Genomic DNA, 27,247 nt, shown 5'->3' on the forward strand with positions numbered 1-27,247 from the left:
CCAGTATATATATAGATCTCGCTAATTTACAATTCCACTCTTATCACAAATATGCAGAACTACTTCTTCCTCTGCAAAAGACAATGTTCACCCCATTGTCGCCTGTATTTCTGAGGAACGAGGTTCGACTCGGGTACCCACAGCACCCGCGCGAGTAGATGCGTGTTCCCGGCATCTAGGAAAGGAACACACTTGGCGACCTCCCAGTTTTCGGTGTCCTCGATGTAATCGGGCTCATTCGGTGGTAGGGGATCCTTATTTAAAGGATAGTGTGTGTCGACCAGGAATGAACATTGCCGGATATCAGTGTACTTGCCCATATCCTCTTGGTTGAGATCATTCATACCGCTCGTTGGCAGCCAGGTACCACTCCAAAGCCCAAATCCGGTGCGTGCTTCGGAGAACTCGCCCGGCAAAAGACCTCGAAACTCGGAACGGATGAACTTGGCATGCATATCGCGCGGTAGGAAGTAGGAACTGGGAAATCGGTACCACTCTTTTCCAAAGCATACACTGTCTCCGCGTCCACCCAGTCCCTCTTCTCCTGTAACGCCTGCACCGAGGGGCGTGTACAGCTTCAGCGGAGCCGAGTAATTCTGGTACAATCCAAGGATGCGGGCGACGCCGAGGTCAAGAGACAGGAATATAGCCGAAGTTACAATGAACAGCTTTAGTTTTGCGGGGATCTTTCCGACCAATGTCTTTGGGTCCGAGTTTCCAAACGCGTTGAGAATAATGTGCAGCGTTACGGCAGCATTGAAGCAGAGGAATGGGTAGGCAGGATACATGAAGCGCTCTTCTTTGTGTGGCTGCAAAGTAAAGATGCCCAACCACAGATAGAAAGGCGAGAGGAAGACGACAGTTCGGAGACCAGTCTGAAAACCGTATTGTCGAGACGAAAGGGCCTTTTGTACAAGGAAGAGGGGCAATGCCAGCAAAGCCAGCACAAACCAGATGTTGAAGTTGATGGTCAGGTTGCGAAAGTAAAAGGTCCACGGCTCGGTGCCATACAGATCCGGGCCTCCGGTCGAAGAAAAGATATTGTACTTGACAATATTCCATGCCACCATTTCCCACTTCTTGTAGAAAAAAGTGTTGACCAGGGCATCGCCAACCTATACATGTTAGCACTAATGGGTCGATAAGCTTTCCGTCAGCTGAGACATACCACCAAGAGAAAAGCAGCAGTGACGCCACGAGTGACACGCAGAAATGCCTCATAGAAGCCTTCCTTGCTGCTAACCACGGCAAACAAGGCCTCTTCAACAAGGAACGGAGCAGACAGGGCGGCGGCAAAGGGCCAGCCCAGGATTCCACCAACAGCAAACCACCAGATGCCCCAAGAAGTCTTGAGACCTCCACGCCAGTTCATAAAGGCGGCGGCACCCAAAAGGGACATGTACATGGCAAAGCTGGACGGCAAAAAGGCCGTGGCCGAGTGGAAGTTTCCAGGGGTAATGACGGTAGCGATCAGAAAGAAGAGACCAATCCTAGAGTTCATGGTGAAGCTGATGACGCGATAGAAGAGAACCTGGCACAGGGCACAGGTAAAGGCCAGAGCATATCGTACGGCATAAAACTCGCCAACCTTTGTCGGATGAGGGAGAATTCGTCGCAGATTGCCGACAATGGCATGCAAACCAACGTAGAACCAGCTTCTGATGGCATAGTCGGGTGAATACTCCCAGGTCTGCAGACCGTAGCCATGCGAAAGGTAGTGTGTAGGCTCCCAGTAGTTGAACGTCTCGTCACAATCTTGAATCGGAGCAAAGAGGGCGGCGATGAGGTTTGCGGCAAGAAAGATGTAAAAAGCCTTGATGGGCTCAAGCGCAAAGTGGGACGGTGCTCTAAGAGTCGGCATCAGTTAGCGACGGCTAGGTGCAGAGCAGAACAAAAGACCACAGGCGCGCATCTGTCTCACTCACTTCTTTTTGGCATGGCTAGCTGAGGGATGGACAAAGTCCTGCCTCTGCTCAATGGCGTCAGGCATTGTGAAGATGTTGGCGCGCGATTGGACCGCAATGTGCAGTCGAAGCAGCTGTGGGCATCCGAGGTGTTGACAGTTTGGCAACCCCAGAGCTGAACGAGCTGTCGCGATTATTTCCAGCTCAGCCAGCTCCAGCTGTGACGTGTGGCCCAGCGGCAGGCGGCGGGGCACTGATCCCGGTATTCTATTCCAGCCCCGATAGTAGAATATAGGTATACTCTTAGACATGCACTTGGAACTCATTTCTTTTGGTTTGCAGGGGATAAAAGCGATGTATACAGGTATCATATTTCCATGTCTCACAATAATAGATTCACCATGAGAATCACACCAGAAACAACCACTGTGAACTCTTGTCGCTACATTTCCGAGTCAAGCCTATTCCTGTCATATCTATCCACAGGGCAGGATATTTCTGTACCGAGGCGGCGCCAACGCTAGCTTCCGTCCCTGCATGAATCTCTAGCAGTGGGCTGTACCCACTTAATTTTTTCTTGGGCGGCTCTAATACAAGGTAACCATTTCTGCGGTTGAAAAAAAAAATCCAGCATTTCAGAGGGCAACTTTTCTTGGAAAAGCTGTTCAACGAAAACCACTGGTGAACATCATTGCCACGGCCCCAGGACTTTTCGACTCGGGAAATATTGCAGATTTTTTAATAGATCTGCTCTGCTTCCCAGGCTGAGGCGAGATAAATTCTGGTGTCGCTGTTACCGAAAGGCAGAAAAGCACAGTCCATTCACGACCGGACCTTGTCTTCTTGGACTTGACATCTAAAGCAAGACACTCTTCATTTCATCTTTGTATTTCCATCGTTGAACACTCATTGATCCCTTGCTGCCAACCATGGCATCTCCCTTTCAGATTCCTGGTCTCTCGACCTTGAATCAAGCTGAGAACAGCCAGACCCCCAAGGCTACCGAGAACACTGAGCACACCACATCTATCGCAACTACTTCAGTTCCTGTCGCGACTGGCAATGCGCCTGTTACCGCCCCTGGTGACTTGAACAATGGCGCAGAGCAGAATTCTGTCTCTGACGTGAACACCGCTCAGAACGCCCAGCAAGACATTACCTCGACTGTCAATGATGGCGCTATGGACGTCGACGGACAGTCCAATGAGGAGACTGCCGCAAAAGCTAGCGATGCTACCGAGGCTCCTGCCAGTCCTCCTTCGCTCACTGAGGGCTTGGAGGCTCTCATCGGCGGCCTTGATCCCACACCTGCACAAGCTGATTTGGCCAGCGCCCCGGCAACCCACGAGACAGAGGCAGACCAGAACGCCGAGATGCGTGACGCTGATGCAGCCGATGGTGGTAATGAAGAGGGCGAGGGCTGGGAGGCAGACTCTTCTCCCTACGAGTCGTCTTCCGACTCGAGCAGCTCGGATGATTCCGATGATGATTCCGACGACGACAACGAGCTTCTGAAGCCTGAAGAAATGGCACGCATCCTTATGGAGGCGGCATCCGATGACGAGGGCGATGGTAAGACCAAGGGCTCTGCATCCGGTGGCCTTCGTACCAAGAACGAGATGCCCGAGGAGGTCGTTCCTAGACCCGATGTCATCATCAAGCCCGAGATGCAGCTTCACGTGCTTGGTGAGGTTGAGCACGTTGTCGACAGCGCTATCGTCATCAAAGCTTACACGTCTGGCGAGTACCAAGTTCTCGACTCTGGCTCAGTCCTTTGCACTGAGGACCGAACGGTTGTTGCAGCCCTGGCCGATCTCATTGGCAGCGTGCGTGAGCCACGATACATGGCAATGTTCAAGGATGCAGAGGAACTCAAGACCTTCAACATTGAGGTCGGAACCAAGATTTTCTACACCATGGAGCTCTCGACTTTCGTTTTCACAGAACCCCTTAAAGGCATGAAGGGAACTGACGCTAGTAACCTGAACGACGAAGAGCTCAATGATGACGAGATGGAGTTTTCCGACGACGAGAAGGAGATTGAGTATAAGAAGGAACAGAAGGCTAAGCGCAATGCCCGTTCGAATGCTCGAGGTGGTGGCGATGGAACCCACGGTGGTCGTGGCGGTCGTGGAGGCCGACAGGATGCCACTCCCGCTCCCGCCAATCTCAAGTACGATGATGAGGACGATGGTCCTTACCGACCCTTGACTCGTCCGGCCAACTTTGGCCAAGGCGGTGCTCCTCCTGCCTTTACCGGTGGCTCCACCAGTCACGATGGTGGTTCTCACCGTGGCGGCCGTGGTGGAAGAGGTAGAGGCCGCGGAAACAACGCCCGTGGTAACCGCGGAGGTCAGCGCCACCAAGGTGCTGGTTACTCGCAGCAGCCTCAGTCTCAGGGATATCCCTCGCAGCAGCCGCAGCAGCAGCAGCAGATGCCGTTCTGGACCCCTCCCCCGCCTCACGTTGGTGCAGCGCAGGGTTTTGTTCCGCCTCCCCCGCCTCAATTCTTCGGCGCCGCTGGCGGTCAAGCCCCTATGGCTCCGTTCACTTGGCCTCAGCAGCCCCAGAATCTGCCTGCCAACTTTGTCCCTCCCCCGCCTCCTCAGTTTCAGCAATACGGTCAGAATGGACAGCCCGCTTTCCCTCCCGCCTTCTTCACTGCCATGCAAAATCAGGCCCAGGCCCAGGCCCAGGCTCAGTACCAAGCTGCTCAGAACGCAGGCAATCAGCAGCAGACTGGTCAGTTCCCTCCTCCCAGTGGCTCTGGTTAGGCACCCGCAACCACTCTGGGCAATGGTCACAATGTCAACACTGCCCTTACCAACCTCATGAACATGTTTGGTCATGCACGTATGCAGCAGGCTGGCATGCAGCAGATGATGTCCAACCAGATGGGCTACATGAACCCTGGAAATATGAACCAGGGCAACCTGTCTCCGGCCAACATGATTCAGGGTCATCACAACAACATGCCCTCCGAGCCGCGCAATATCCAGGGCCATCATGGTCAGGAATTCCGCGCTCGCGAGCGTTCCGAGCCCCATGACGCCAACAATGGAACTCGAGATGGTCTGCATCAGCAGAACCCTGTTGCTCCCGACGATGACCGTGCTTGGCCGTAAGGTGCCCAAGCGTCAAGCCTGCCATTGGTTATCTCTGCGCGAACAAACTGGATGGTAATCCAGGATATGGCGAGATGTGAGCGAAAGCTTCACGATGAAGAAAGATTGCAGTCCTTTCTATTTGTCGCGCTTGATACGCGTTGGCTAAAAGACTGGATGATAAGAGGCAAGTTGGCCATCGTTTGGGATTTTCGGCAAGACTGTAGTGGACAACACGTATATACAGCACAGAATTGATGATACCTATTGAAAAGGTTACAGACTTTGTATTTCCGTTGCTCCGTGACTCTACCGTGACCAGCTCTTTCTTCCACTGAATTCGTTCAACCTTGTGCTCCGATCTAGGCGAGCGTATAATGCTATGCTGAGCCCACGATCCAGCTGTGTTCAACATGCAGCGGAACACATGCTCTTAGATGACATCCTCCATCAATTTGGCCGCATCATCTCGATGCTTATGCATGTCAATATTGAGAATAAAGTCCCATCTCGGCAAAACCTTTTGCTTCAGTCTCGACAAATCTAGCTGCGTCTCCTTGCCTTGCCCAGTCATGATGAGACCAGTCTCTCTGCTCGACTCGACGATGCTTTGGGTCCGGGGCCGGCGAACCTGATCGTAAATTTTCAATGCCGCACCTGCATCCTTGGTCGTCTTTGCGCGCCCGAGCAAAGTGGATAGGATGAGGCTATCTTCGATGGACATGCCGCCGCCGGAGCCCTGCCAGGGAGTAGTGGCATGAGCCGCGTCGCCAATGATGCAAATGTTCCCCGAGACATATGTCCGAGCATGAGGATGGTCCCAGAGATACATGGCAGGCTGCTGGGGTTGGTCACAAAGTAGCTGTTGCCTTCATGATTAGTCAACTGTATCGACGAAATAGAAGGGCTTGACTTGCCTCCTTGGCCGCCTTCTTCAGATACGGGGGCCAGTCCTGGTAGAGCTGCGTAATCTCCTCGGCACTGACAAGGCGGTGCCACTTGTCCGAGCCCACGGCCGCTTCTTCACGTACAGAGATGATGACTTGTACCAGTTGGCCGTCATTCAGCACATTGTGCATCAGGTATGTGCCATCGCCAATCCACATGTGCTCACGCGCATTGGCAGCATCGACCGGACCCTCGCCGAGACTGGCCCGAGCCTCTGCGTAGGGTTTCAACGCCATGACTGCCCACCAACCAGCATTTCTAGGGTGCGCGGCCGGGTCGGAGTCCCCAAGAACAACTTTGCGGATGGTGCTGTGGATGCCGTCAGCGCCGACGAGGACATCACACTCATGCGTGGTGCCGTCGGTGAAGTGTATCGTGATTGGGCCATCCTCGCTTTGCTTCTCAACTCGCTCAAGCTTTTTGGAGGCATGCATACGTTCCAGAGGGACGACACTCAGCAGTTCTTTGAGGAAAGCAGCGCGATGGACGATACTGGTGAGACGTTGCCCTTCCAGGTCCTTTGCTTCGTCAATCTCGCTCCCCTGGTCAGGACCCTGGGCAAGCATGAAGCGGACTCCTCTCATGGGAACGGCACCGGCACGATCCAGAGCTCCAGCCGCTGACGGACCGAGCAGATCCAGTGCGTCGAGGGCATTTCGGGCAATACCCACAGCAGCGCCGGCTTCTTTGAATTCTGCCGCAGACTCAAAGATATGGACGTCCAGATGAGGGTATTGGAGCAATGCGTGGATGAGAGAAGCACCCGCTAGGCCACCACCAGAGATGGCGATTCGGATCGTGTTGGACATGATATTGATTCCCATCGATAGTGCGAGTAGCCAAAATATCTATAATTACGATGTATGTTAGATGGCTGCAACACGAAGCAAGACAATGTTCTCAAGAACCACAAAATGATTATGGAAAATATCATGCCCTTTACCTCCATTTTCCGTATAACACGTACTTATATTAATAGTGATCCCTGCATCTGCATTGCGCAGTTGGTTCAAATCATTGCAGTCACAGCTGTTGGCCAGAAATGTAGTGATGATTGCTCACTTGACCTGCACGATGCATGTAGCGACAGTTATAACAGACGAGGTCATTGATCACGTACATACCCATCATTATCGGCTCATAAATTCGGTCACTTTTACACCTATTCAAGGTTCCCCCTTCCTGGCGAGTCATTACTTGAGATGCTTGGATTTGAATGCTAATATCTCTATCTCTATCTGGTAAATTTCGATCAGAAGCATCAACATCGCCGCCGAAGGACAGGGCCAAGTCCATACCTGATCGGCAATACCAGCGGCACAGCATGGGGAAGGACTCATCTGCCCCTCACTGTAGTACCAGACCTTGGTATTGATTTCCAACAGTAGTGCTGCAGAGTGGAGATGTTTCAAAACAGTGTACACCAAAAATGTATACGCAAATAAGATCGCCTGGGAAAAAAAAACATATTGACATTATTTATTGATTTATGGCACCGTATCTTCCGGCTTTGATGAAATCGACAAGAATCAGAATCTTGAAAACTCAATGTCGCTTATCCGAGTTCAAACCACTAAAAGAGACGATTTGTCGTTGACCAAAGACAGAGTAGGTAATCATGTTTGTTTTTTTCGTTGCTTAACTCTGAATCACTCTTGCAACAACATCCGTCAAGTTCTCGCGTGGCACGCCAAGTTTGTCATTCCACAAATGACCCTCCTCGGCAAAATTGCTTCCATAGCCCGGATTCAGCGTCGCCACCAACAGCAGCTTGGAAGCCGCCATAAAGTTGCCACTGGCCAGCGCATTCCGGGCCGCCTCGGCCTCGGTCTCCGTCGATGTATGCAGGATCGAGTAACGGCTGTCCTGGATTTTCTCGGCCGTGGCCACCAAGTCGTTGAGCGACGCCTCAAAGGACGAGACGTAGACGTGCTGGTTTGCCGTGATTTCGGGATTCTTCAGTACGCCCAGAACGGCCCTGGCCACATTTTCCCGCGTGGTGCCTGAGAACTTGTACTTGCCGTCATCCCAGACGGTCGCCTTTTGTCCTTTTAGGTCGAATCCTAAGAATCCGCTTTGTAGGGCGCTTGAGAAGGCAATTAGCATGGCTTTCCTGGTGCATGCAGGAAGGCGATACTTACACATCAACAAAGAGACCTGTGCAGATAGCCGTCCATGTTAGGCCAGTACTCTCCTTGGTCTTTAGATCCTCAATATGCTGGGCCCGGAGACCAATCAAGGGAAAGATGGACACGGTCTTTGCATTTGCCGTGTCACCGGCATACTCGGAAGGGATAAAGCGCTTCACGCCGGCCTTGATGGCGGCCTCGACAAACTTGCCCTCCTGGCCAAAGACCTGAAAGCTGGTGGCCATGACGACGGCATCCTGGCCGGCAAACGCCCGCTCCAGCTCCTCGGGCGGGTAGCCATCGTCGACCTGGACGACGCGGACACCGTCGGGGTGTGCACTCGACGGCGTCGACTTGCGCGACACGACCGTCACGGTGAATTCGGGGTCGGCTTTCAAAGCCTCGACAATGTATGATCCCAGGTGGACAAAACCGCCGGATTTGGAAGCCTATTTCGGCAGTGTTAGCGGGGGGAGACGGGACCGTGGAAACGGATGTCCGATTTCTATTATACGGAGACTATGCATACCCCGACAACTACGACGTTTTTGAGAGGTGCCATTGCTGTAAAAAGGGAATTGTGTGAATATTTAAAATAATTATGTGCAAGATTTCTCTTCAAGAAGAAGCCAAGTTGAGATTTACAAAATCTGACACAAACAATTTTCCCAGACACGACATTCAATATGTACTTCGATTATGAGAGTCCAAGTTGATTGAGTGGTCCCGCTTCTGCCCCCTCAGGGGTAAGCAAAGAGAACCAAAAAGGCGGGGCTTTGCCGTAACAGAATTGGTCAGTCGTTTCTACTCTTGAACCAACTTGTGTCACTTTCATTGAGACACTAGTCAGCATCTCGGTCATGTTTGGAAGTGATCAGAATAGCAATAATAAGAAGCTCGGACACTTTTCGGGGACAAATAATTTCATCTCGTGTTCGCAGCGTCTTCCTCGGCAGTTCTTTGGGCTGTCATTCTGTGTCAGAACATGGGATGCAGGCATATAAGTAACATTGAGCCTGGAAAGGCAACCCCACTTTCGTGGTCATATCAAGAGATCTTCTGCTGTGTCTTTCGTACCAAGCTACCTTGTCTTTTTCTACTTTGCCAAAAGTGTGTGGGCATATTGAGTGATTGTATTCTTGGCGCTTACCCAGGTACAATCTCGCAGCCACGAGTTATGTACACAGTGGTTAGTAGACCAGTGAGCGATTATTGCGGGCATTTCTCTTCCAAAAATCAGAAATCATAGTTTAAACCTGAAAGGGTACCGATATACTGCAAGCCGAGAATGACTGCCAGGACCCTGCACCCAGGCCATGTCGCCTAGAATAACCAAAGTCTTGAAAACCAAGTCTCTTCCCCCATGCCCCTTGATAAGAAGCGTTCGCTGGCGGTATGGATGCTGCAAAGAAGGAATTAGCAGTGCAACAATAGGATGGCAAAAATCTAGTAACATGCTGGGATAATATTACGTACCTTCTTTATTCTGAGAAAGATGAGTATATGCAGTTGCGCAGGAGTCTTTTGCTGCTTCCGTCACTTCTAGCACCATCATCTATTCAGGCAAAATGGTAGCGAAGTCTGCTGGGAGGCAATCCGCCGACATTTGGTGTTTAGAAGCCCGATCAAATGGAGATAATTTTACTGCTTTGTTTGGCAAAATCTTCGTGTCCCAAGTCGGAGCGTGCACTACGGTGGCGAATCTTCTCTGATGCCAATCATTATAGCATAGCCGAGATCACTCTGGGATTCTTTTGGCAATCAAATTTTGAGCTTCTCGCAGTGCTTGACGAGGGAATCCTCAAAAGATCGGCGGGCCTCGAGGGCGTTGCTGGTCTGGCCGTTCAACGTCAGATACTGCTCGAGGTCTGCCAACATGGACATTTTCGCCAGGGTATGATGTCGCCTCTCGACTTCAACCAAGCTGTTATCGTCTCCGGCAGTCGCGCTGCCCTCGGGCTTGCTGCTATCCCCACCGTCCCATTGCCGCCATTGCAAGTCCACGGTCGTCTCATCTGGATCGTCGTCGCGCGGCGGGCTCGTCACCTCGCCCGAGATCTCGGCAATCGTGTCAATCACATCAGAAATGGGCATCTGCTCCTGCTCGTCGTACCAGTCCCGGCTCGTGATCAAGTCGGTGATCTCGAATATCGCCTTGGAGACTCGGTAGTGGTGGCTGCTACCGGGATCGGCGCCGAGGTCGTTGCGCAAGATGAAAATCTCGGCCGCGCGGCAGTCCTGCTCCGTGTAGAGCTCATAAGGTGCACCTGGCGTGAGCTGTTTCCGTAGCATCTGGTAGCCCGAGACCAGCAGAGTGGCACACGCGGCGCGACGCTCCGGCACCGCCATGGCGGCGAGCGATTTCAACGCCTTGCAGTACGGGTGGTACGGGCCGTACATGGTCTCGGCCATTTGCTGCGCGTAGCTCAACATGGCGTTGCCGAGTTCAGGTCCCGAGAGCGAGATGAGCGCCGCAAACGCCGAGGTGCACCCAAATAGACGGGGGTCGTGGGTGAGGAGCACCTCCTGGTACTGGTCAAAGTAGGGCTGGATCACCTTGAACGCCTCCACCGTCCGACCGAAGCGCAGTGCCCCTTGAGCGACGATGGTGGCGTGGTACCATTCCGTATAGAGCGATGTTATGTGATTTACTGGCGCCGTCTCGCCATCGAAGAGGTGGTTGTCGAAGAGGCCGACAATGTGATTCTGGAGATGATATAGACATCCTTCTGTCCGGTAAAGGTCGTCGGCTCCCGCAAGGCTCCTCCGCGGCGTGATATCAGGTCGAATCTGGTTGAACAGCCGTACGAGGGCTCCCTGCTGCTCCAGGGGAAGGCGGCGAATGTATACTGCAAGTTCCTTGTACCGCTTGACGTCAATCACGGCGTCACCCTGACTGCAGGCAACCAACTGTTCGAGTGACTCCTTGACGCGCCCGAATCCTCGATTCTTCCGTAGATCCCAAGCCTTGATACGCGATTTGTACATTCTCGTACTATATACACCCGTGTTAGCGATTGTGCCGCGCGGCCTCTAAAAAGGGACGAGCGGAGATGTCGATGATCGCCCTAGAGGGGAAGAAAAGGCGGGGGAGAAGACTGACGTTCCCGAGAACCCATAATCTCGTAGCATGACCTCCATGGTCTCTTTCAAGGTTCTGTCTTGATAGAGGCGTGTGATGTGCTCCCGATGGGCCTCCCAATCCGCCGGTGTAGCCCATCGCGATTTGGTGCTGCTGTTGCTGCTGCTGCTGCGACGGTCCGTCATTGTATACCTGCCTGTCTGTCTGTGTTGTACTACTCGGGGACTGAGTCAAGTGGAAGCGCGACTGGAGCCGCGATCTCTGGTCAACTTTCCATCCACGACAACGACGATGACGACGACGAACAACAATAGATGGAGATCATCAGAATGCTGTTGCCAGGCGACTGTCAATGTCGGCTCAATAATTCCAGAGTGCAACTCGCCGAGTGATTCCACCGAAGGTGTGCGGCGAAAAGCGTCTCGGCCTTCTCTTCTATTTACATTGCCACAAGCAGAGAGAGAAAGATGCGATCCCTCCTCTCACCGTGACCCCTGTTGAGGTACCAGCTTGCAAATTTACCACACAGTCCCACGGTCGACGGGCGACCCGTCTCTGTGGGTCAGGCTGACAGTATTATTAGGCTAGGGGTGAGTACGGAATACTTGGTTTTCCTTCAACTGCCGTTATGCAGAAGGACTGGTGTCAGAATGTCAGACCCTGCCTTGGTTCACTAATCGGTATCTCCGACATGTGTGAGGTTTCGCCCGAGTATAGTGTCCCTATATCTTTGTCCTCCAAGTTATTGCGGCACGGGGACTCCAGTCCGGCCACAAAATGCTTGCTTTCAGGCTAACCGAAGGATTCGGCGTCGTGTAGCACCCAGGTTACTAAGCAGTCTAAATTTGGTCATTTTGACCAATGATTATTTTCTGTGAGCCATATGTTCTGACCTCAGTGGAGTATCGCCACAGGGGTTTTTAGTGGCATGGCATGGGCAAATGGACAGTCAGTGGTACGTAGCGTAGTACGTGCAAATGCCAAATGTCCACTCAGGGGATAGGTAAGCCTTGAGCTAACCTAGTCCATAATGACTCCCGAGCCGTTGTCTGTCAAGCGTAAACTCTGTTGTCATTTAAGGAATTCAAGCCGCTAGAGGTAATCCAATTGTGTGTATTTAACGTGTTCTGGACCTGTCAAATTCATGGGAATCATGAAAAGCGCATGGCATACGTCAGAGGCGTATATATATTATGGGATCAACACCATCATGAATATCACCTGAGTCTTGACCACAATAAGCGAGATGCATTGTTACAAATATATCCTCAGGGATGCCCTGGAGCACTGTACTGGATCACGCTGGGCCGTGCTTATCCAGGTAATCCAGGCTATGTCAATTCAAAAGGACAAAACTTCAGAGGGTGCACCCTGGCATCCTGGATTGATTTAGACGCGCATGCTCGTAACTACTTTTAAATATACGGCATTGCTATGTCATCAGGATATCGTAATGAATAGCTACAAAGACAACACTGAGCTCTTTCTCAGTGTTTGAAAGGAGAGCCCGCCGGCGCCTGATCATCTAATCGCCCGTACCCATTATGATACATGGTATCAGATGCCGGGTATAGCACGTGGACGTCGTTGCCGCGTCCGTTACCCCATCGATGTGGGTCGTAGCCCTGGTAGTCGTACGTGTTGGTCTGCTCCGGGCGAACCTCCCGCACCTGGACGCTCCTATACGCCTCGTACTGGTTTGTCATGGTCGTCTTGGGCCTCGACCCGCGCCGGCGAAAGAGCTGCGGCAGCGGGTACGGAAAGTGTGTCAGCAGCAAGACGACAAAGAAGACGATGCAGATCGTGGGCAGCAGCCACGGTGTCAAGAGATAGTTGAGGGAACGCTCCTCGTTCTTGGAGATCAGCTCTACCAGAGCAAGGCCGAGGCCCATGAGCCCAAAGAGCGTGGTGCGGGCAATGATGAATGGTGTCCAGGGCTGCTTGCGCCCGACGGTGTACATAAATGTCATCAACATCAAAACCAGACCGGCCGTGACATATGCGTATTGAAAGACCGTGTACCAGCGATCGTTGATGTCATTGTTGGCCACCCATTGCATTAGAGCTGGGTCCGACTCCTCCATGTCCTGAAAAGGGTCGATATTGAAATTCACAAATAGTGAGTTTGTAACTGTGATGAGTAGTTCTTGTAGATCATTCACCCATCTTTGTAGAAGATCAGGGTAGGCATCTTGCGACGGACGGTCCCAGAATTCTTGTGGAAGAGCTTTAATATCGTTCAGGAGCCAGTCGACTCGCTCGGAAGTCAAGGTATATGTCGGACTGTAGACTGAGAAGATGCTCTGGACGGTGGAATTCAGGTCGTTGGTCACTAGATCGCTCGTAATGTAGACGTCGCCCTCACTGAGACGCGTGAGCAGTGTTTCGAATTGGTAGTCTGCATCATTCATGACTTCGTTCTGTTCATGTGTCAGCCCAGCTTATGGTTGATGATAAAGCTTGTTTTGGTCACTCACTACTTTCCACCAGATCATAAATTGAGTAGCACCCTCCATGAACAAGAGGAGAGCAACGTGGAATGGAAAATGGAGGATACTCCATCCCAGCTGGCGCCACCCTTTTAAATGGTGGTGCTCCATCCAGTCAAAGTATATCATGAAGAAAACATACATGAGCGTAATAGCGGATATCAACACTCCGATGGTTGCGCTGGCTGACGGTGAATATTAGCATGGTGCTACTCCTGACAAGAATTGACAATAATTTACTCCATCCAGCAGCGTTCTTGACAATGAGTACGATATTCTTGGCGATACTGGTCACACCAGCGCCAAGAATAATGACAGTAAGAACCGTCATTCTTTCTGTCAAGTGAGTCTTGGAAAAGGTCAAGACTCTGTAGTATTTTGCCAATCCTAGTTGAATGATGGCCTCGCATGCCGACACAATGTACCACACAATATAGACGCGACTGTTTTTATCGGCATGGAATCGAAATCTGATGCCGAGGAAGATCATGGCGGAAACAAAGTGGACAGCTCCAGCAATAGCGACCGGGAGTTTGCCTTGCTTGAAGTGACGAATGTGCCAGATGATCGTGCCATATTGGAAGAGCAGAATGAGCCTCGAGAACATGAGGATCAACGATAGTGTTTGGAAAGACCACTGATCCTGATTCGACGGGTCAAAATTCGAAACAACAATGCTGAATCCCACCATGACGCCCAGGTGAGCTGTCCTGACAACGCGCTCAAAAATACTGTCGGTGACAAATCGTACATCGAACATGCCGACTAGGAACCATGTAAACCAGAGGATACTGCACAAGATATCGGTATTAGCATCACGTTCTGCCCCGTCTTCTCCAAACAATATTTTCATACCTCAAGTATCCGATATAAGCGTATAGGTCGGTTTCCTCACTGACACTCTTGGACTACATCAAAATGTGAGTCAATGTTCGTGAGTGGAAAGAGGCATAAGGAGAAACTCACGGATGAGAAAACTTCAAGATTGGCAACAAACCACAAGTCATAAAATAGCTGAACTGATCAGTCCCGTTTCATACTTGCCATCAAATCCACGGCATGCAACATACCTCGTAATTTGTCGAGTTGGTGTGCTTTATGAACTCGGGACAATCATGGTTGTCCTTGTAGCGGTAACCAAGCCGCTCGACATCCGCCTGTGCTTGCGACTCCAGACCCACGGCTTCTACTCTTTCGTGCCCTGCCTTTTCACTGAATCCAGTCGCGACCGGGCTAGAGATGAAACGAAGGTTGCTGTCTCGCCGCGAGAGTTCCTGTTCTGGCTGCTCCTCCGTAGCAGTTGTGTATTCGTTCTTAGTCATGGTCACGTCGGTAACAGCCCAGCCGAAATTTTTCGATATCGCCAGGTATAATTTGTTTCCCCAGAAAGAGAGAAGGAAAAGAATTAAAAAATCAAACGCGTCCGCCCTTGGAGAAATGACAGCGCCAGCCGGCGGAATGACCAGACAGAAATGGAAGACGATACACAGAGCTCCAATGAATGGGGGCCATGGCCTATCTTTAAAGATACTCGGCCCCAGGTAGCCTTGCGATGATATTCGGAATCACTTTGCCGACCACAATAACCACATCTGGAGGGGTCTGGGCCACTAAGAGACCCGAAGGATCCAACCCGCGACATTGGTCATTGTGAAATCTTTCCCATCGCGTGCAAGTGGTAGACAATGCCAAGGCCCTCTGCAGCGGCCCCCCTGGTATACCAAGATAGGGCATCATTGGCCGTGTCAAACAGAGGCTGAACTACTTATAGCAGGGGGGGCTCAGCTAAGTCCCGTTGGGAAATCTTTCTGCCCTATCAAGGATTTTGTTTTCTATTCTGGGGGCCAGTACGAAAAGTGTTTTTGGGGTGTAGATTTGCACTTCTTGAGGTCTAGTGCTCGTGCGTTGGAACTTTTGACCCGGCCGATGGAGAACAGAATCTTAGCCCTTCGACCCCCATCCCCAGGCCCTTGGGAATTGGTAGCTAAAGAAGGGATCATATACTGCTCCTTCACTTGGCATCCTCCTAATTGGAAAGAATATGCGATGAAGCTTTTCATCAATCACAACCAAAAGACAACATTGAAATCTTCACGCAAGGGTCGCTTACAATCACCCATGTATGTAATTGTGACACTGACCTTGGATTTTCAAGTGCTGACATTCTAATTTGGACTCTTTGCCAAAAACAGCGTAGCCAAGTAGTAGTTAGGTAGCAATCCACGACGATGAGAGAATGGAGCAATAGCGCAATACACATACTGTGTGTTCTAGACAGAAAACAAGCAAAGATTGGCGGCAGACTTGAACTTGACCATACCCAAAAGATTTCCGCATCTTGGTATCGACTTGATCAGGCATAGAAACGAATTCCCAGTAGCCAGGGAGTGGGAAGTGGGAAGTGGGGGATTCCCAACAATCAATATGATCACTTAGACCCCTGCAATCCACGCTTCCAGCCTCTAAATAAGATTCTGCAGGTGGGTTGTCACTAAAAATAGCCTTCGAACCTGCTAGGTACTGTAGGGCTTGGGCATTCTGTATTACAGCAAAACACTGAACATTGCTCTTGCTAACGATCCGTGCCTCTTCCTCTATCTTGGTCTAATGGACTGCTTTATTGTCATGCAATAATTTCCCTGGGAGCCCTGTATAATGCGACATATATCCGGAAGGGAGTTGAAGCCCTTGCTATTGGTAGATAAGTGGTTGTTCTGTGACCCTGTGTTTGGTGAGGAAACCAAATGGGCTGGCCATCGAGCTCTATCTACTAGGTAGGATGGAACATAAGGAAAAACAAATGGCGGAAAACCACAAAATCTTCTTCACCGACGTTTGGAACAAAAAAAAAACCACAAGCGATCAAAAAAACACTACGCAAATAGACAAGCTAACCCCATAAAATTATCATCGACCCAATATATATGCTCCTCGATAAACACGTGGATCCCGCGATCCCGCTCCATGGCTTTGAGTTGCTGGATCCAATTATAGGATTCCGATCCCTGACCACCGTAGCACGCCGTCAAAGGGGCAAAGGGGGGCAAATGGCGAAAGGACTCTAGACATTGTCAATGCGAGGAGCAGACTGGGCTGAAAATGGAGGCTCTTGGTCACGAGCCTGTGGCACTTTTGATGCGATCTACAATACTGATTGATCATTACTCATCGAGACATAACAAGGCATGGTTCTTTTTGGCTAGCGATCATAACCTAAGTAGTAGAAATGGCCCCGATCTCGGAATACCCGTCCAAGAGCTTGCGCAATTGGTAGTAGTTTACATCAATTCAATCGACTCCGTCCCTTTTAAATGGAGCGCACATGGCAAGCGACCACAAATGCGCCTACACACCATGAAGTATATCATCGCTAATGCAGAAAATCGTGTCAGGTATCTATGAAGTGTACTCCTTCTGCAACAACTTGGCAATCGTGTTGAGCCTATGATAGTTAGCAGCTGCTTCATTTTCATCTCGTCTCACGTCTGGGTCACTTACTGAATGTTGCTTGTTCCCTCGTAGATGGCACCAATCTTGCTGTCTCTCCAGAACTTCTCGGCCAATCCCTCTCTCACGAAGCCCATGCCGCCCATCCACTCAATGGCCAGGCCGGACACCTTGCCTGCAACTTGCGATGCATAAAGCTTGGCCATGGCAGCGTCCTTGACAAAGTCCTGTCCAGCCTCCTTCTTCCTGGCGGCATTGTAGACCAGCGCTCTAGCGGCCGCAATCTCCACGTAGCACTGGGCAATCTGGTGTTGCATGCCCTGGAACTCACCAACTAGCTGACCGAATTGCTTTCGGTCGTTCCAGACGTACTTGACCGCGTTTTCAAAGGCGCCGAGAGCGAGACCGGTCATCTGAGCGGCAATGCCGATTCTGCCCTCGTTCAAAATTCCAATGGCATACTTGTAACCTTCGCCCTCCTTTCCAAGCAAATTGTCGTGAGGGATCTCCACGTCGTCAAAGTTGATGACACATGTGCTGCTGGCCTTGATGCCGAGCTTCTTCTCCTTCTTGGCAATGCTGAAGCCCTTGGCGTCCTTCTCGACGATAAAGGCGCTGATTCCCTTGTAGCCCTTGCTGGGGTCAAGGTTGGCAAAGACGATGAAGAAGTCGGCCTCCATGCTGTTTGTGATCCACATCTTGCTACCGCTAATCTTGTAGCCATCAGCAGTCTTGACTGCCTTTGTGGCAAGGGCAAAGGCGTCGGAACCCGAGACGGGCTCGGACAGACAGAATGATCCAACAGTGTTGGTGGCGAGCTTTGGCAAGAATCTCTTCTTGATGTCGGTGCTGCCCCATCGGATGATTGCCGTGTTTACCAGGGTGTTGTGAACATCAACCATGACGGAGACGGACGGGTCCACTCTGGCCAATTCCTCGATACCAACAATGGCCGACGTAAAGTTCATGCCAGCTCCGCCATACTCTTCGGGGATTTCTACACCCATGATACCCTGCTCAAAGAGCTGTTCTACCAACGTCGGGTCCATGGCCTCTGCCTCGTCCATGTCACGGACTTTGGGCAATATCACATCATTTGCGAACTTTTGTACCGCCTCTTGCATGGCTGCCTCTGTTTCGGAAAGATGCATAATGGGCGTGGGCGGGATGTCGGAGATGTCCATGAGCCTGCGAGGCGTGGACGAGAGGCATCGTAGTCTGGTTTCATGTTGTTAGTGCGAGTTGCATGGTATGGTGTTTACAGGATTGCTGCATACTGTTGAGGGGCATTGAATGTTCTGACAGTGTTCTGTACTCTTGGAGAGGAGGATGCAGAGGCTCTGGTCATAACAGTCAAACTCCGCCGCAGCGCGGGACGGAGAGTTCTAGCGATCGCAGACATGGTGATCTGGGGATAAGCACGAGCGTTTTCAAGCGTAAAAACAATGTGAAGGATATGCGAAGGGCGGGCAATGCGGGACAAGAGCCAGATGGGGTATAAGTTTCTGTGGTATCGTGAATCAAGAGCAAACTGATCAAAGGAAGGATTCCGGATAGAAATAAAGGAGTAAACCCCAGGTTTTGATCATCAATGGCTAGGAAACAAATCTAAAGTATCGCCTCGTTCCCCAGACGGCGCCGCCATCCTTCTAACCGCATGCCACGGAGAGCTTACCCCAAGCCGAGGGAAGCCGTGGGGCCAACCTTGCCAACCATGGTTATCTTGACTCGTGGGGTTCAAAGTGCGGAATTGAGCTGAGGTCATACCTCTGTCGGCGATTGCCGCGATGGCCTGGCAGCTGGTGCCAGGGCGTTGGCTATACTGACAGGAGTGGCAGTGGCTTGGCTTTTGCTCGCAGCCGTGGCATGTGATGAACGACAACGGGGACCTTGATCCAGAAGACGGAACAAGTCTACCACCGACGACCCAGCCCAGAAACCGGGGATTCCACTAGAATCGAATGGCCCGTGCGCGAAAACGCAACAACGCCAAGCCTGTAGCAGCGACCGCCAAAAAGAATATCGCGAATGGTGAGCTGCTGCATCGTTGCTAGTTTGGCAGTCTCGGTGCAATTGCCATTCGTTCTTCAGCCCACACGATCCCGACCTACATCAGTCATGTCGGCATCGATCCTCAGATACCTTATGCCGTCGCTGGCCAGGCGGCCGGCTGTTGCCCCAGTCCCAGTCAAAGCCACTTGGTCCTCGATACCACGATCTTTCTCGACGACTCCCTCGCCGCAAGCGACATTGAACCAGGTTATGAGAGTATGGCATCCACCGTCCTAGGCCATCAATGCCTACAAGCCTCGATGCGATTCATATCTTCTAACCATGTTCCTCCAGAAAATCCGAACTGGCAAGCGCGCCCGCCACGCCGTCTCACCCGCTCTCGCCGATACACAGTGCCCGCAGCAAAAGGGCGTCTGCCTCAAGGTCGGTATTCAGCGACCCAAGAAGCCCAACTCCGGCGAGCGCAAGACGGCCCGTGTGCGTCTGAGCTCTGGCCGTCAGATCACGGCCTACATTCCCGGAGAGGGTCACAACATCCAGCAGCACAGCGTCGTGCTTGTTCGCGGCGGTCGCAGTCAGGATTGTCCCGGTGTGCGATACCACTTGGTGAGAGGCGCATTGGATTTGGTAAGTTCTTCGAAAAGCCTATTGCTCCGAAACTCCTGAGTCGGGTTGTTCGTGGTGTTCTGGTATAGGACAAGTCGGACAAGGAATGATACTGGAAACACTGGCTCCAGTTTGTTCCGCCTGACTTTTCAGATCCGACATGTATATCACACTTTATCGATGCCCAGAATCCAGCCTTAGCGCAATAAGCTGCTAACAAATATATTCAGAGTGGTGTTGCCAACAGAATGTCAAGTCGCAGCAAGTACGGAACCAAGAAGCCTAAGAAGGCTTCAGTTGGTGCATAAAGGAGTCACGGTGATAAGGGAGAAGATATGTAAAGTCGGGGGTTTCATGAGAAAAGGCTTCGAGACCAAAGATACCTACTTGTCCGAATTCACGGACATTGATATCACATTGTACCAAATAATTGTAGCATAACAAGACGGAAGCTCTGCTTCGAACATTATTTTGAGCTTTCGGCCATCCTCGATTCCGAATTACAGCCAGGCCTACAATGCATAAATGTTTACTATATCGATGGCCGGTCAACTTTCATACTGGAGATCGTGGGCTACTCCCAAGCTTGACTGGTCGTCCTCGACCACCAATTCTGGGGCTGCACTGGGAAGTCTCAGACTTGAGTCAACTTAACGAGGCACAAGCGTGATTCCTTATTGCCAACGGACTGGGTCAAATCCACAAAACCGAATGTGTTGTTCATTGATAAGCATGAGACCATAATCTACCCAAGAGCCGCAGATATGGCGATCTTAAAGTTAGACATGTAGGAAGTCCTCGCCACTTGTGATAGGCATGTCGAAAATAGACCTTGTATCTCGAAAAAGTGAGTTGACTTATGGTTGCGTACCCCAATTTCAATAGCAATAGCAAAATTGATCTTAAGCCGTACCCATTTGTATTTTCTGACCACTTTTCTCTTGCATTCATGAAAGAGACGGGCACGGGCAACTGAGACTCTCAAAACTCAGTGCTAGCAAACCACATGCAAGCATGCAGTCAATGTTTCTTGCATTTCACTTACGAAGACCTCATAATACGAATAATCATTGCTCGTGATGTCGTTGAATTGATCATAGAATGACTATCTCCAGAACGATTTAGCCATTAATTGGTTTCAATAACATTTGTCTTGCGCCTCGATGTTCAAGTACAAACACGATGCCGCAAGACTGTAGGGATATGGACTTTGCTGAACGTTGTAATATGTACGCATGCCGGTAGCAGTATTATGGTTGCTAATGACAGGGGCATAGCTCACATTAGGTATCCTGCGTTTAGTCTAACCTAGTCTCTAAGCAGCCTAGCCCAGGTCCCCGGACAATTACACAGTCTGGTAGGTACCGCTCACAGGTACCTTGACTTGAGACCAGGTGTGTAGCCTGGATGGGTGCATCAACCATCCTGACAAATACGGGTTCCCATTCCCGTCGCCAAATGTGAGAACACCACTTCTGAGGCACTGTCGCCTCTGCCAGAACACCACCATCACACCGTATTTGTTATATATTCGAATGCTGGAATATTCGTCGCCATGAGAATTGCAAACGTCCTCCAACTGCCGCTGCTGCTGGCCTCGAGCCTGCTGGCCCCTGTGTCCGCGGAACACACCAGCAACTGGGCGGTCCTCGTCGGGACGTCGCGGTTCTGGTTCAATTATCGACATCTCGCCAATGTTTTGTCCATGTACAGGACGGTCAAGCGGTTGGGCATCCCAGACTCGCAGATCATTCTCATGCTGCCGGACGACATGGCCTGCAACCCGCGCAACGCCTTCCCCGGCACCGTCTACAGTAACGCCGATCGAGCCGTCGACTTGTATGGCGACAACATCGAGGTGGATTACAGGGGCTACGAGGTCACAGTTGAGAACTTCATTCGACTGTTGACCGACCGCGTCGGCGATGAGATGCCTAGGAGTAAGAGGCTATTGACGGACGATCGGAGCAATATCTTTGTCTACATGACGGGGCACGGCGGCAACGAGTTTCTGAAGTTCCAGGATGCCGAAGAGATTGGCGCGTTTGATTTGGCCGATGCATTTGAGCAAATGTGGGAGAAGAGGAGGTATGCAATCTCCAGACCTGGGCCATGACAGCATTTGCAATTGATGTGCTAACGTTGGACCAACAGATACCACGAGATCTTGTTCATGATCGACACGTGCCAGGCCAATACCATGTACAGCAAGCTCTACTCGCCAAACATTATTGCTACAGGGTCTTCCGAGCTAGACCAGTCGTCATACTCACACCACGCCGACAACGATGTGGGCGTGGCCGTCATCGACCGCTACACATACTATAATCTGGAGTTCCTTGAGTCTGAGGTCAAGGACCTGAACAGCAAGAAGACCATTGGCGATTTGTTTGACAGTTACAGCTACGAGAAGATTCACTCCCATGCAGGCGTGCGTTACGATTTGTTTAGAGACGGCGTTGACGCAGCACGTAGCCGGCTTCTGACCGACTTTCTTGGCAATGTGCAGAATGTTGAGATTGATGGTACCAGGAACAGCACTGTTGATGATGACATGCTCGCTCTTAGCAGAACCATTGCCCAGCTCAGGGTGCTTGCCGACGAGCAAGAAGCTGCCGAGAAAAACGCCAGTGAACCCGTCAAGTCGGAAAAGAAGTTTGAAAGAAAAGTTCCTGCAGCCAGACCCCTAGACGATGGTAATTGGTGGGCAAAGAAGCTGGTCGGCGCAACTGCACTGGCTGGATGTAGTGCATTGTGGGCTCTGGGCTCCTACTTGGAGAAGGCGAGGTAGGTCGTATTAGCAGTGCCGACCGTTCCATCAATGATGCTTCAAGAAATATTCAATTATTAGAGATACCCAAATTACAAATAAATGACTGCCGCGACATCTTGCGATCAAATGATATGTAAACATCTTCCATGTTTTACGCGTATAACAATTTATAGTGTGCCCCCAGCCTGTCAGAGCAGCTTTTAGTGGTTGGCGACAATGCATCTTTTTAAGCACTTTGGAGCAGCAATTTTCTACCTATGTACCCATGTACCTGCCTCGTGCCAGGCAGTCTTCGTTTCAAGAGACGGAGCGCTGCCAAACATATTCCTTTTCACCTCATCTACTACTCAGCATGAAAAGCTTCACTACTCAAGATTGACCGTTTGAGATTTTTCGGACAAGATTTCAGGTCGTTGGCATTCCCCACCGCATTACCTACACACTGGCGCAAGCTTGAAAGTGAATCTCAAAGAACACGACAATGAGATCGAGATATCTTGGTACTTACAGCATTGTTAGACACATTGAATCAGCCTGAGTCTATTTCACCAGGAATTGGGGCTGCCACGGCATCGTAACTCATCATGTCGGCTCAGAACAAGACCTCAGAAGAGCCGACTGGCATCCTTCCACTCGAGACCTTGAACCTCCGGGCAGTGGCACTTACAACGCACAACCTGGCCTGGTCGCCTGATGCCGAGCTGGCCGTTGCCTCGGATGATTCTATATATTTATACCTTCCCGAATATCCATCGCAGGGCACCAGGACCAAATCCACTTCGCTTGCCGACCTGGACACAAGACGACAGTACTATGAGGTCGCGCTGCGCTTTCCCGCAGTGGAACGGCGCGTCCCCGAGCTGAATCGACCACTATTCGAGCGGCTCAAGCAGCCGTTTCCGGAATTCGACTTTACATGGGAGGCCGGGCAGAGCATAGTCGCTAATCTCGGCAGCTCTCTGAACCATGTGGTCGCTCTCGAATGGTCCCCCAACGGTCTGGGACGGATGAGAAGATCGGTGCTCGCCGTGCTCACGGGAAGCGGCGCGCTGACTGTCTACTGCGAGGGTATAGTTGCCGACGACGCCGGAGGTATCAAGATCAAAGGTCGCAATATCCGCGCCATTAGCTCCTGGGTGGTGCCCTGGGGCGTCGGCGGCAATCTCCTCCTGCCTAGAGCCAAGTACCACGATTCGCCCTACTCGTTGGAGCACATCACATCGTTTTCATGGGCTAGGGACCTCGAGAAGAATGGCTCCTTGTTGGCCTACATGAATGACGAGGACGAGATTGTGATTCTTTCGGTTCAGTCTCGGCACACGATTGTGGGCGAAGAGAATGATCCGGGCGAATGGCGGGTTGAGGAGCTGGCTCGGTTTGCTGGTGGCGGACCGCACGAGAAGAGCGATGTAAGGACGTGGCACCTCCGTCGAATTGGAACTTTGCTGATATGTATTGTCGTAGCCATGCGATCCAGATTCTATGCCTTCTGGTTCGTCCTTCGCTCTACGCTGGAGTCCATGGCTGCAGCGCTCTGGCAGCAGATCGGCAATCCTCTCATACGTGACCAGAAATTATGTCGGATTCCGCCAAATCACCATCAAGGGAACATGGAGGGACTTTAAGACCCCAGAGGTTGAAGTACAGCCATATGACATTAGTGGTACATGTCTGCACCTCGGCCCCGACGCATTCATCACATGGGAAGACTTGGTATAGATGATACTCCTTGCTTGTTCTCGGTCATATACTAAACTGCATCTAGATATGGACAAAAGGCCAGTCAAAAGAGTGCCGTGGAATTATTGCAACACCATTCACGACACAGTCATTCAATGTCACATTTGACAGCACCATCGACCCCGCGACGACTGCCAAACACTCAATTTCTGAGTGCGGTACCGCATATCCATCACATGGACATGCCAGCAACCACTCGAATCCAATCACTGGCCTCGTTGTGCATGCTCCAGATATCTCCAAGTCAACAGATATCCCCTATTTCTCTCTGAGCCGACTCTCGGCAACCAACACAAATAACGATTGGTATCAGACAAACCTGCCTCTGCCTGCGGATCCCGACAAGGCTCCATCAAAACCTGCGTGGGTGACTGAGATCTCTGATTTGCTTGAAGTAACAGAGCCCCTTTCGATGGCGTATCGATATTACAATCCCGATGGGGCAACAAAATCAGAATCTGATGCTGGTGGCAGCGAAAACGAGGATGATAACAGCATGCTAGACGATGACGAAGATGACGAGTTTGAAGACTTCGACTCGGATGAAGAAAATGGTAAGGCCACTTTCGTCGACGAGCTTAACGACCCGTTCGAGGGAATGGAGAGGATCAACCCAAACCGGCTGCGTATCTGGGGAATGGCTGCTAGCCCCGGCAGTGGCGTCGTAGCCGTCTTCACCACCCTATATAGTACCATCAAGCCGGAGCGCTACACATTTGCCGGCCTGCGATGCAGAATCATGTTTGGTAAAAGCCTGGCGCCCGTCGATCCGGCATTCTTCTCGACGAGAAAATTGTCCACGGAAGCCCGGGCTTTCGAATGGATGTATGGAGATGCTCCACAGGTTCCCGGCGTCGGACTGCTCAATGGTACCTCGGCAGAGACGACCTCGAAACAGCAAGCTCTCAAGGGAGCCTTCAAGCATGTTGCGGAAAAGGTAAAGTGTGCCCTGTGTGGTGCAAAGCTCGAAATACAAGCTGGAACATCACGGTGTCCAAAAGGTCATGTCTTTGGTGAGTTCAAATTTTGGCATGCAAGCAACGAGGTCGAGGACTTATGTATACTGACTATAATTCTATAGCAAATTGTGCGGCAACGGGCATCCCCGTCCTGGCGCCAGGAATTTCTAATAATTGCGGCGTCTGCGGCTCCAAATGTCTCAAGCCTAATGAGCTCCCAGACGACATTGGCGACGCTGCAACTGCTGCTGCAAAGCAGATTTCAGCCGAGACGTGCGGAGGGTGTGGCGGCAAATTCTTGAATCACTGAGCCTGGCCCACGGAAAACTATCGCATGCAATAAAAGAAAGATGATAAGAACAACAAATTCAATCTCAATCCAGGCTCCTTGAAACCAGCCCCTCATGCTGCTCGTTGACTTGCAATGAGGTGGGTGAATCTCGATATTCTACAACGCCTCGTATCCTGAACACCATAAATGCTAATAACCCTTTGGAAAAGTGAATGACATCTGACCACGTGAGAAACAATAGTATATCCTTGCCACCTAAAATAACGATGCCTTTTTGACGCCTTTTGACTCGCAATGCATGCGAACATGTGTAAGTTGAGACAGGGGCAGATGCTGGGAACTTGTTGTGACGAAACAAGGTCTATACCGTCGTGTTGGGTCTTGCGCGGTTCTTGAGGATGGATTGCATAGGCATAGCGCGCCGAGGCAGAAGAGTGTCGGCTGTGCTTTGTCGACGAGGAAGATCATCGAGTTCTTGGCCCTGCTCTGGATCAACAGGCTTTCTGCGGCGGGACGGGCACGAGCAGCAGTAGGCACAGTAGAAGACGACGCCGATAAGCAGACCGAGGACGATGAGCACGCCCATGATGGCAATGGCCACGGATACGGTGATTGTGTCGTCATCTACAGGCGCGGTCGCTTTGTGCCTCTTGTCGGTGACGAGGCCTATCATGTCGCGTGCCTGTATGCTAGTATGGATGTAGGAGGTAAAATTTCGGATGTTCCACTGCTGCCCGGAGGGATTGGACGGCGTGAGCATCTCGACGACTTGGTCCATGATTCGAGACTGGAGGGGTACAGATGAATTATCGCAGGTTCTTTGAGTGGCCTAGAAGAGAGTATAAGGCGTAAAAGCAAAACCAACTGTTGAAATGTCCAAAATGTCCAAGGTCCTAGGGTAGTGGGTGAGTGGGTGGGTGCTCGGGTCTTATAGGGGACGCTCAAATTTACACTTTTTACCCTTCTCTAATTCTTTTCATTTTCTTCTTGGTCCTTTCTCCGACAGGATTATTTGTGAAGGGCCAGCAACCTCTGCGGCCGAATAATAAATCTTAATGCGCCGAACGTTCGGTGCCTGAAAGCCGGAAGGGTTGACACTACTGCAGGTACTTGTTGTGACGTCTGGTTAAGATCCAGCACAATAGGCGCATGATGCAGTTACTCATGGATTCGTAAATACTAATTCATTAATGACATCCGGCGATGGTTCTGGGTTGTTTCGGTTCTCTGTAAACGTATGTGGGAATCCTGTTGAGGAGCGTCACTCCATTTACAGATCGCAATAGAGCGTACGGGGGGTTCTTTTCCTAAATTACCGAAGCGCCAGAGATCTATCGGTCCTATCGGCGGCATCTAAAGTCTTCAAGGTCACATGGGCCTCTGAATACAACTCTAACGTCGCAAAACTTATGCCCTCATAGAATCAGCGATGGCAGAGATGAAGGTTTTCGGTCTTGGTTCAAAGCCCCTTGGACTATCTACCTAGGTACCTAATTATTTTACCCAAAGCATAGCTTACCCAGACAACAGGGTATCTAACAGACTGTCCTTGGTTTACGGCATAAAGCCATCAAACAAGGTCATGATATTGAGTTCAACAATAATTCGCCTCTTCGGTGCTTGGTGTACAGACGGAATATCTCGTACCATTTGGTCTTATGTTTCTCCTATATCAATAGGACTTGAATTTTATATCTGGTCCTGAATCTTGAGACCATTAAGTGGTGTAATTCAATAATTGCTATCATAATGACCAGCGTT

The 27,247-nt window shown here is 51.0% G+C and overlaps 13 protein-coding genes across 13 annotated transcripts; 5 read left to right on the forward strand and 8 right to left on the reverse strand.

Annotated features, from left to right (window-relative positions):
- Positions 1 to 59: 59 nt before the first annotated feature.
- On the reverse strand, positions 60 to 1,990 carry PFICI_04708 (uncharacterized protein; the record flags this gene model as incomplete). The annotated part of the gene is made up of 3 exons (XM_007833289.1): positions 60 to 1,115; positions 1,169 to 1,847; positions 1,926 to 1,990. The coding sequence occupies 3 exons, from the start codon at positions 1,988 to 1,990 to the stop codon at positions 60 to 62; spliced, it is 1,800 nt and encodes a 599-aa protein (XP_007831480.1).
- Positions 1,991 to 2,833: 843 nt separating this feature from the next.
- Positions 2,834 to 4,678, forward strand: PFICI_04709 (uncharacterized protein; the record flags this gene model as incomplete). Its single annotated transcript, XM_007833290.1, has 1 exon — positions 2,834 to 4,678. The coding sequence occupies one exon, from the start codon at positions 2,834 to 2,836 to the stop codon at positions 4,676 to 4,678; it is 1,845 nt and encodes a 614-aa protein (XP_007831481.1).
- Positions 4,679 to 4,741: 63 nt separating this feature from the next.
- On the forward strand, positions 4,742 to 5,029 carry PFICI_04710 (uncharacterized protein; the record flags this gene model as incomplete). The annotated part of the gene is made up of 1 exon (XM_007833291.1): positions 4,742 to 5,029. One exon carries the CDS (start codon positions 4,742 to 4,744, stop codon positions 5,027 to 5,029), a length of 288 nt encoding a protein of 95 aa, XP_007831482.1.
- Positions 5,030 to 5,441: 412 nt separating this feature from the next.
- On the reverse strand, positions 5,442 to 5,840 carry PFICI_04711 (uncharacterized protein; the record flags this gene model as incomplete). The annotated part of the gene is made up of 1 exon (XM_007833292.1): positions 5,442 to 5,840. One exon carries the CDS (start codon positions 5,838 to 5,840, stop codon positions 5,442 to 5,444), a length of 399 nt encoding a protein of 132 aa, XP_007831483.1.
- A 49-nt stretch (positions 5,841 to 5,889) lies between these two features.
- Positions 5,890 to 6,765, reverse strand: PFICI_04712 (uncharacterized protein; the record flags this gene model as incomplete). The annotated part of the gene is made up of 1 exon (XM_007833293.1): positions 5,890 to 6,765. The coding sequence occupies one exon, from the start codon at positions 6,763 to 6,765 to the stop codon at positions 5,890 to 5,892; it is 876 nt and encodes a 291-aa protein (XP_007831484.1).
- Positions 6,766 to 7,594: 829 nt separating this feature from the next.
- Positions 7,595 to 8,647, reverse strand: PFICI_04713 (uncharacterized protein; the record flags this gene model as incomplete). Its single annotated transcript, XM_007833294.1, has 3 exons — positions 7,595 to 8,042; positions 8,098 to 8,534; positions 8,615 to 8,647. The coding sequence occupies 3 exons, from the start codon at positions 8,645 to 8,647 to the stop codon at positions 7,595 to 7,597; spliced, it is 918 nt and encodes a 305-aa protein (XP_007831485.1).
- Positions 8,648 to 9,846: 1,199 nt separating this feature from the next.
- On the reverse strand, positions 9,847 to 11,352 carry PFICI_04714 (uncharacterized protein; the record flags this gene model as incomplete). The annotated part of the gene is made up of 2 exons (XM_007833295.1): positions 9,847 to 11,080; positions 11,189 to 11,352. 2 exons carry the CDS (start codon positions 11,350 to 11,352, stop codon positions 9,847 to 9,849), a joined length of 1,398 nt encoding a protein of 465 aa, XP_007831486.1.
- A 1,302-nt stretch (positions 11,353 to 12,654) lies between these two features.
- On the reverse strand, positions 12,655 to 14,978 carry PFICI_04715 (uncharacterized protein; the record flags this gene model as incomplete). The annotated part of the gene is made up of 6 exons (XM_007833296.1): positions 12,655 to 13,587; positions 13,645 to 13,841; positions 13,897 to 14,447; positions 14,512 to 14,564; positions 14,623 to 14,670; positions 14,727 to 14,978. 6 exons carry the CDS (start codon positions 14,976 to 14,978, stop codon positions 12,655 to 12,657), a joined length of 2,034 nt encoding a protein of 677 aa, XP_007831487.1.
- A 2,074-nt stretch (positions 14,979 to 17,052) lies between these two features.
- Positions 17,053 to 18,505, reverse strand: PFICI_04716 (Short/branched chain specific acyl-CoA dehydrogenase; the record flags this gene model as incomplete). The annotated part of the gene is made up of 3 exons (XM_007833297.1): positions 17,053 to 17,098; positions 17,155 to 18,321; positions 18,381 to 18,505. The coding sequence occupies 3 exons, from the start codon at positions 18,503 to 18,505 to the stop codon at positions 17,053 to 17,055; spliced, it is 1,338 nt and encodes a 445-aa protein (XP_007831488.1).
- Positions 18,506 to 19,221: 716 nt separating this feature from the next.
- Positions 19,222 to 20,030, forward strand: PFICI_04717 (37S ribosomal protein S12; the record flags this gene model as incomplete). Its single annotated transcript, XM_007833298.1, has 3 exons — positions 19,222 to 19,371; positions 19,450 to 19,743; positions 19,953 to 20,030. The coding sequence occupies 3 exons, from the start codon at positions 19,222 to 19,224 to the stop codon at positions 20,028 to 20,030; spliced, it is 522 nt and encodes a 173-aa protein (XP_007831489.1).
- Positions 20,031 to 21,277: 1,247 nt separating this feature from the next.
- Positions 21,278 to 22,513, forward strand: PFICI_04718 (uncharacterized protein; the record flags this gene model as incomplete). Its single annotated transcript, XM_007833299.1, has 2 exons — positions 21,278 to 21,810; positions 21,877 to 22,513. The coding sequence occupies 2 exons, from the start codon at positions 21,278 to 21,280 to the stop codon at positions 22,511 to 22,513; spliced, it is 1,170 nt and encodes a 389-aa protein (XP_007831490.1).
- Positions 22,514 to 23,079: 566 nt separating this feature from the next.
- On the forward strand, positions 23,080 to 25,504 carry PFICI_04719 (uncharacterized protein; the record flags this gene model as incomplete). The annotated part of the gene is made up of 4 exons (XM_007833300.1): positions 23,080 to 23,904; positions 23,960 to 24,208; positions 24,261 to 25,248; positions 25,317 to 25,504. 4 exons carry the CDS (start codon positions 23,080 to 23,082, stop codon positions 25,502 to 25,504), a joined length of 2,250 nt encoding a protein of 749 aa, XP_007831491.1.
- Positions 25,505 to 25,847: 343 nt separating this feature from the next.
- Positions 25,848 to 26,264, reverse strand: PFICI_04720 (uncharacterized protein; the record flags this gene model as incomplete). The annotated part of the gene is made up of 1 exon (XM_007833301.1): positions 25,848 to 26,264. The coding sequence occupies one exon, from the start codon at positions 26,262 to 26,264 to the stop codon at positions 25,848 to 25,850; it is 417 nt and encodes a 138-aa protein (XP_007831492.1).
- Positions 26,265 to 27,247: the final 983 nt, after the last annotated feature.

Source organism: Pestalotiopsis fici (assembly GCF_000516985.1).
Source record: "Pestalotiopsis fici W106-1 unplaced genomic scaffold PFICI_Scf_3, whole genome shotgun sequence".
In the NCBI taxonomy this organism is placed as follows: domain Eukaryota; kingdom Fungi; phylum Ascomycota; class Sordariomycetes; order Amphisphaeriales; family Sporocadaceae; genus Pestalotiopsis; species Pestalotiopsis fici.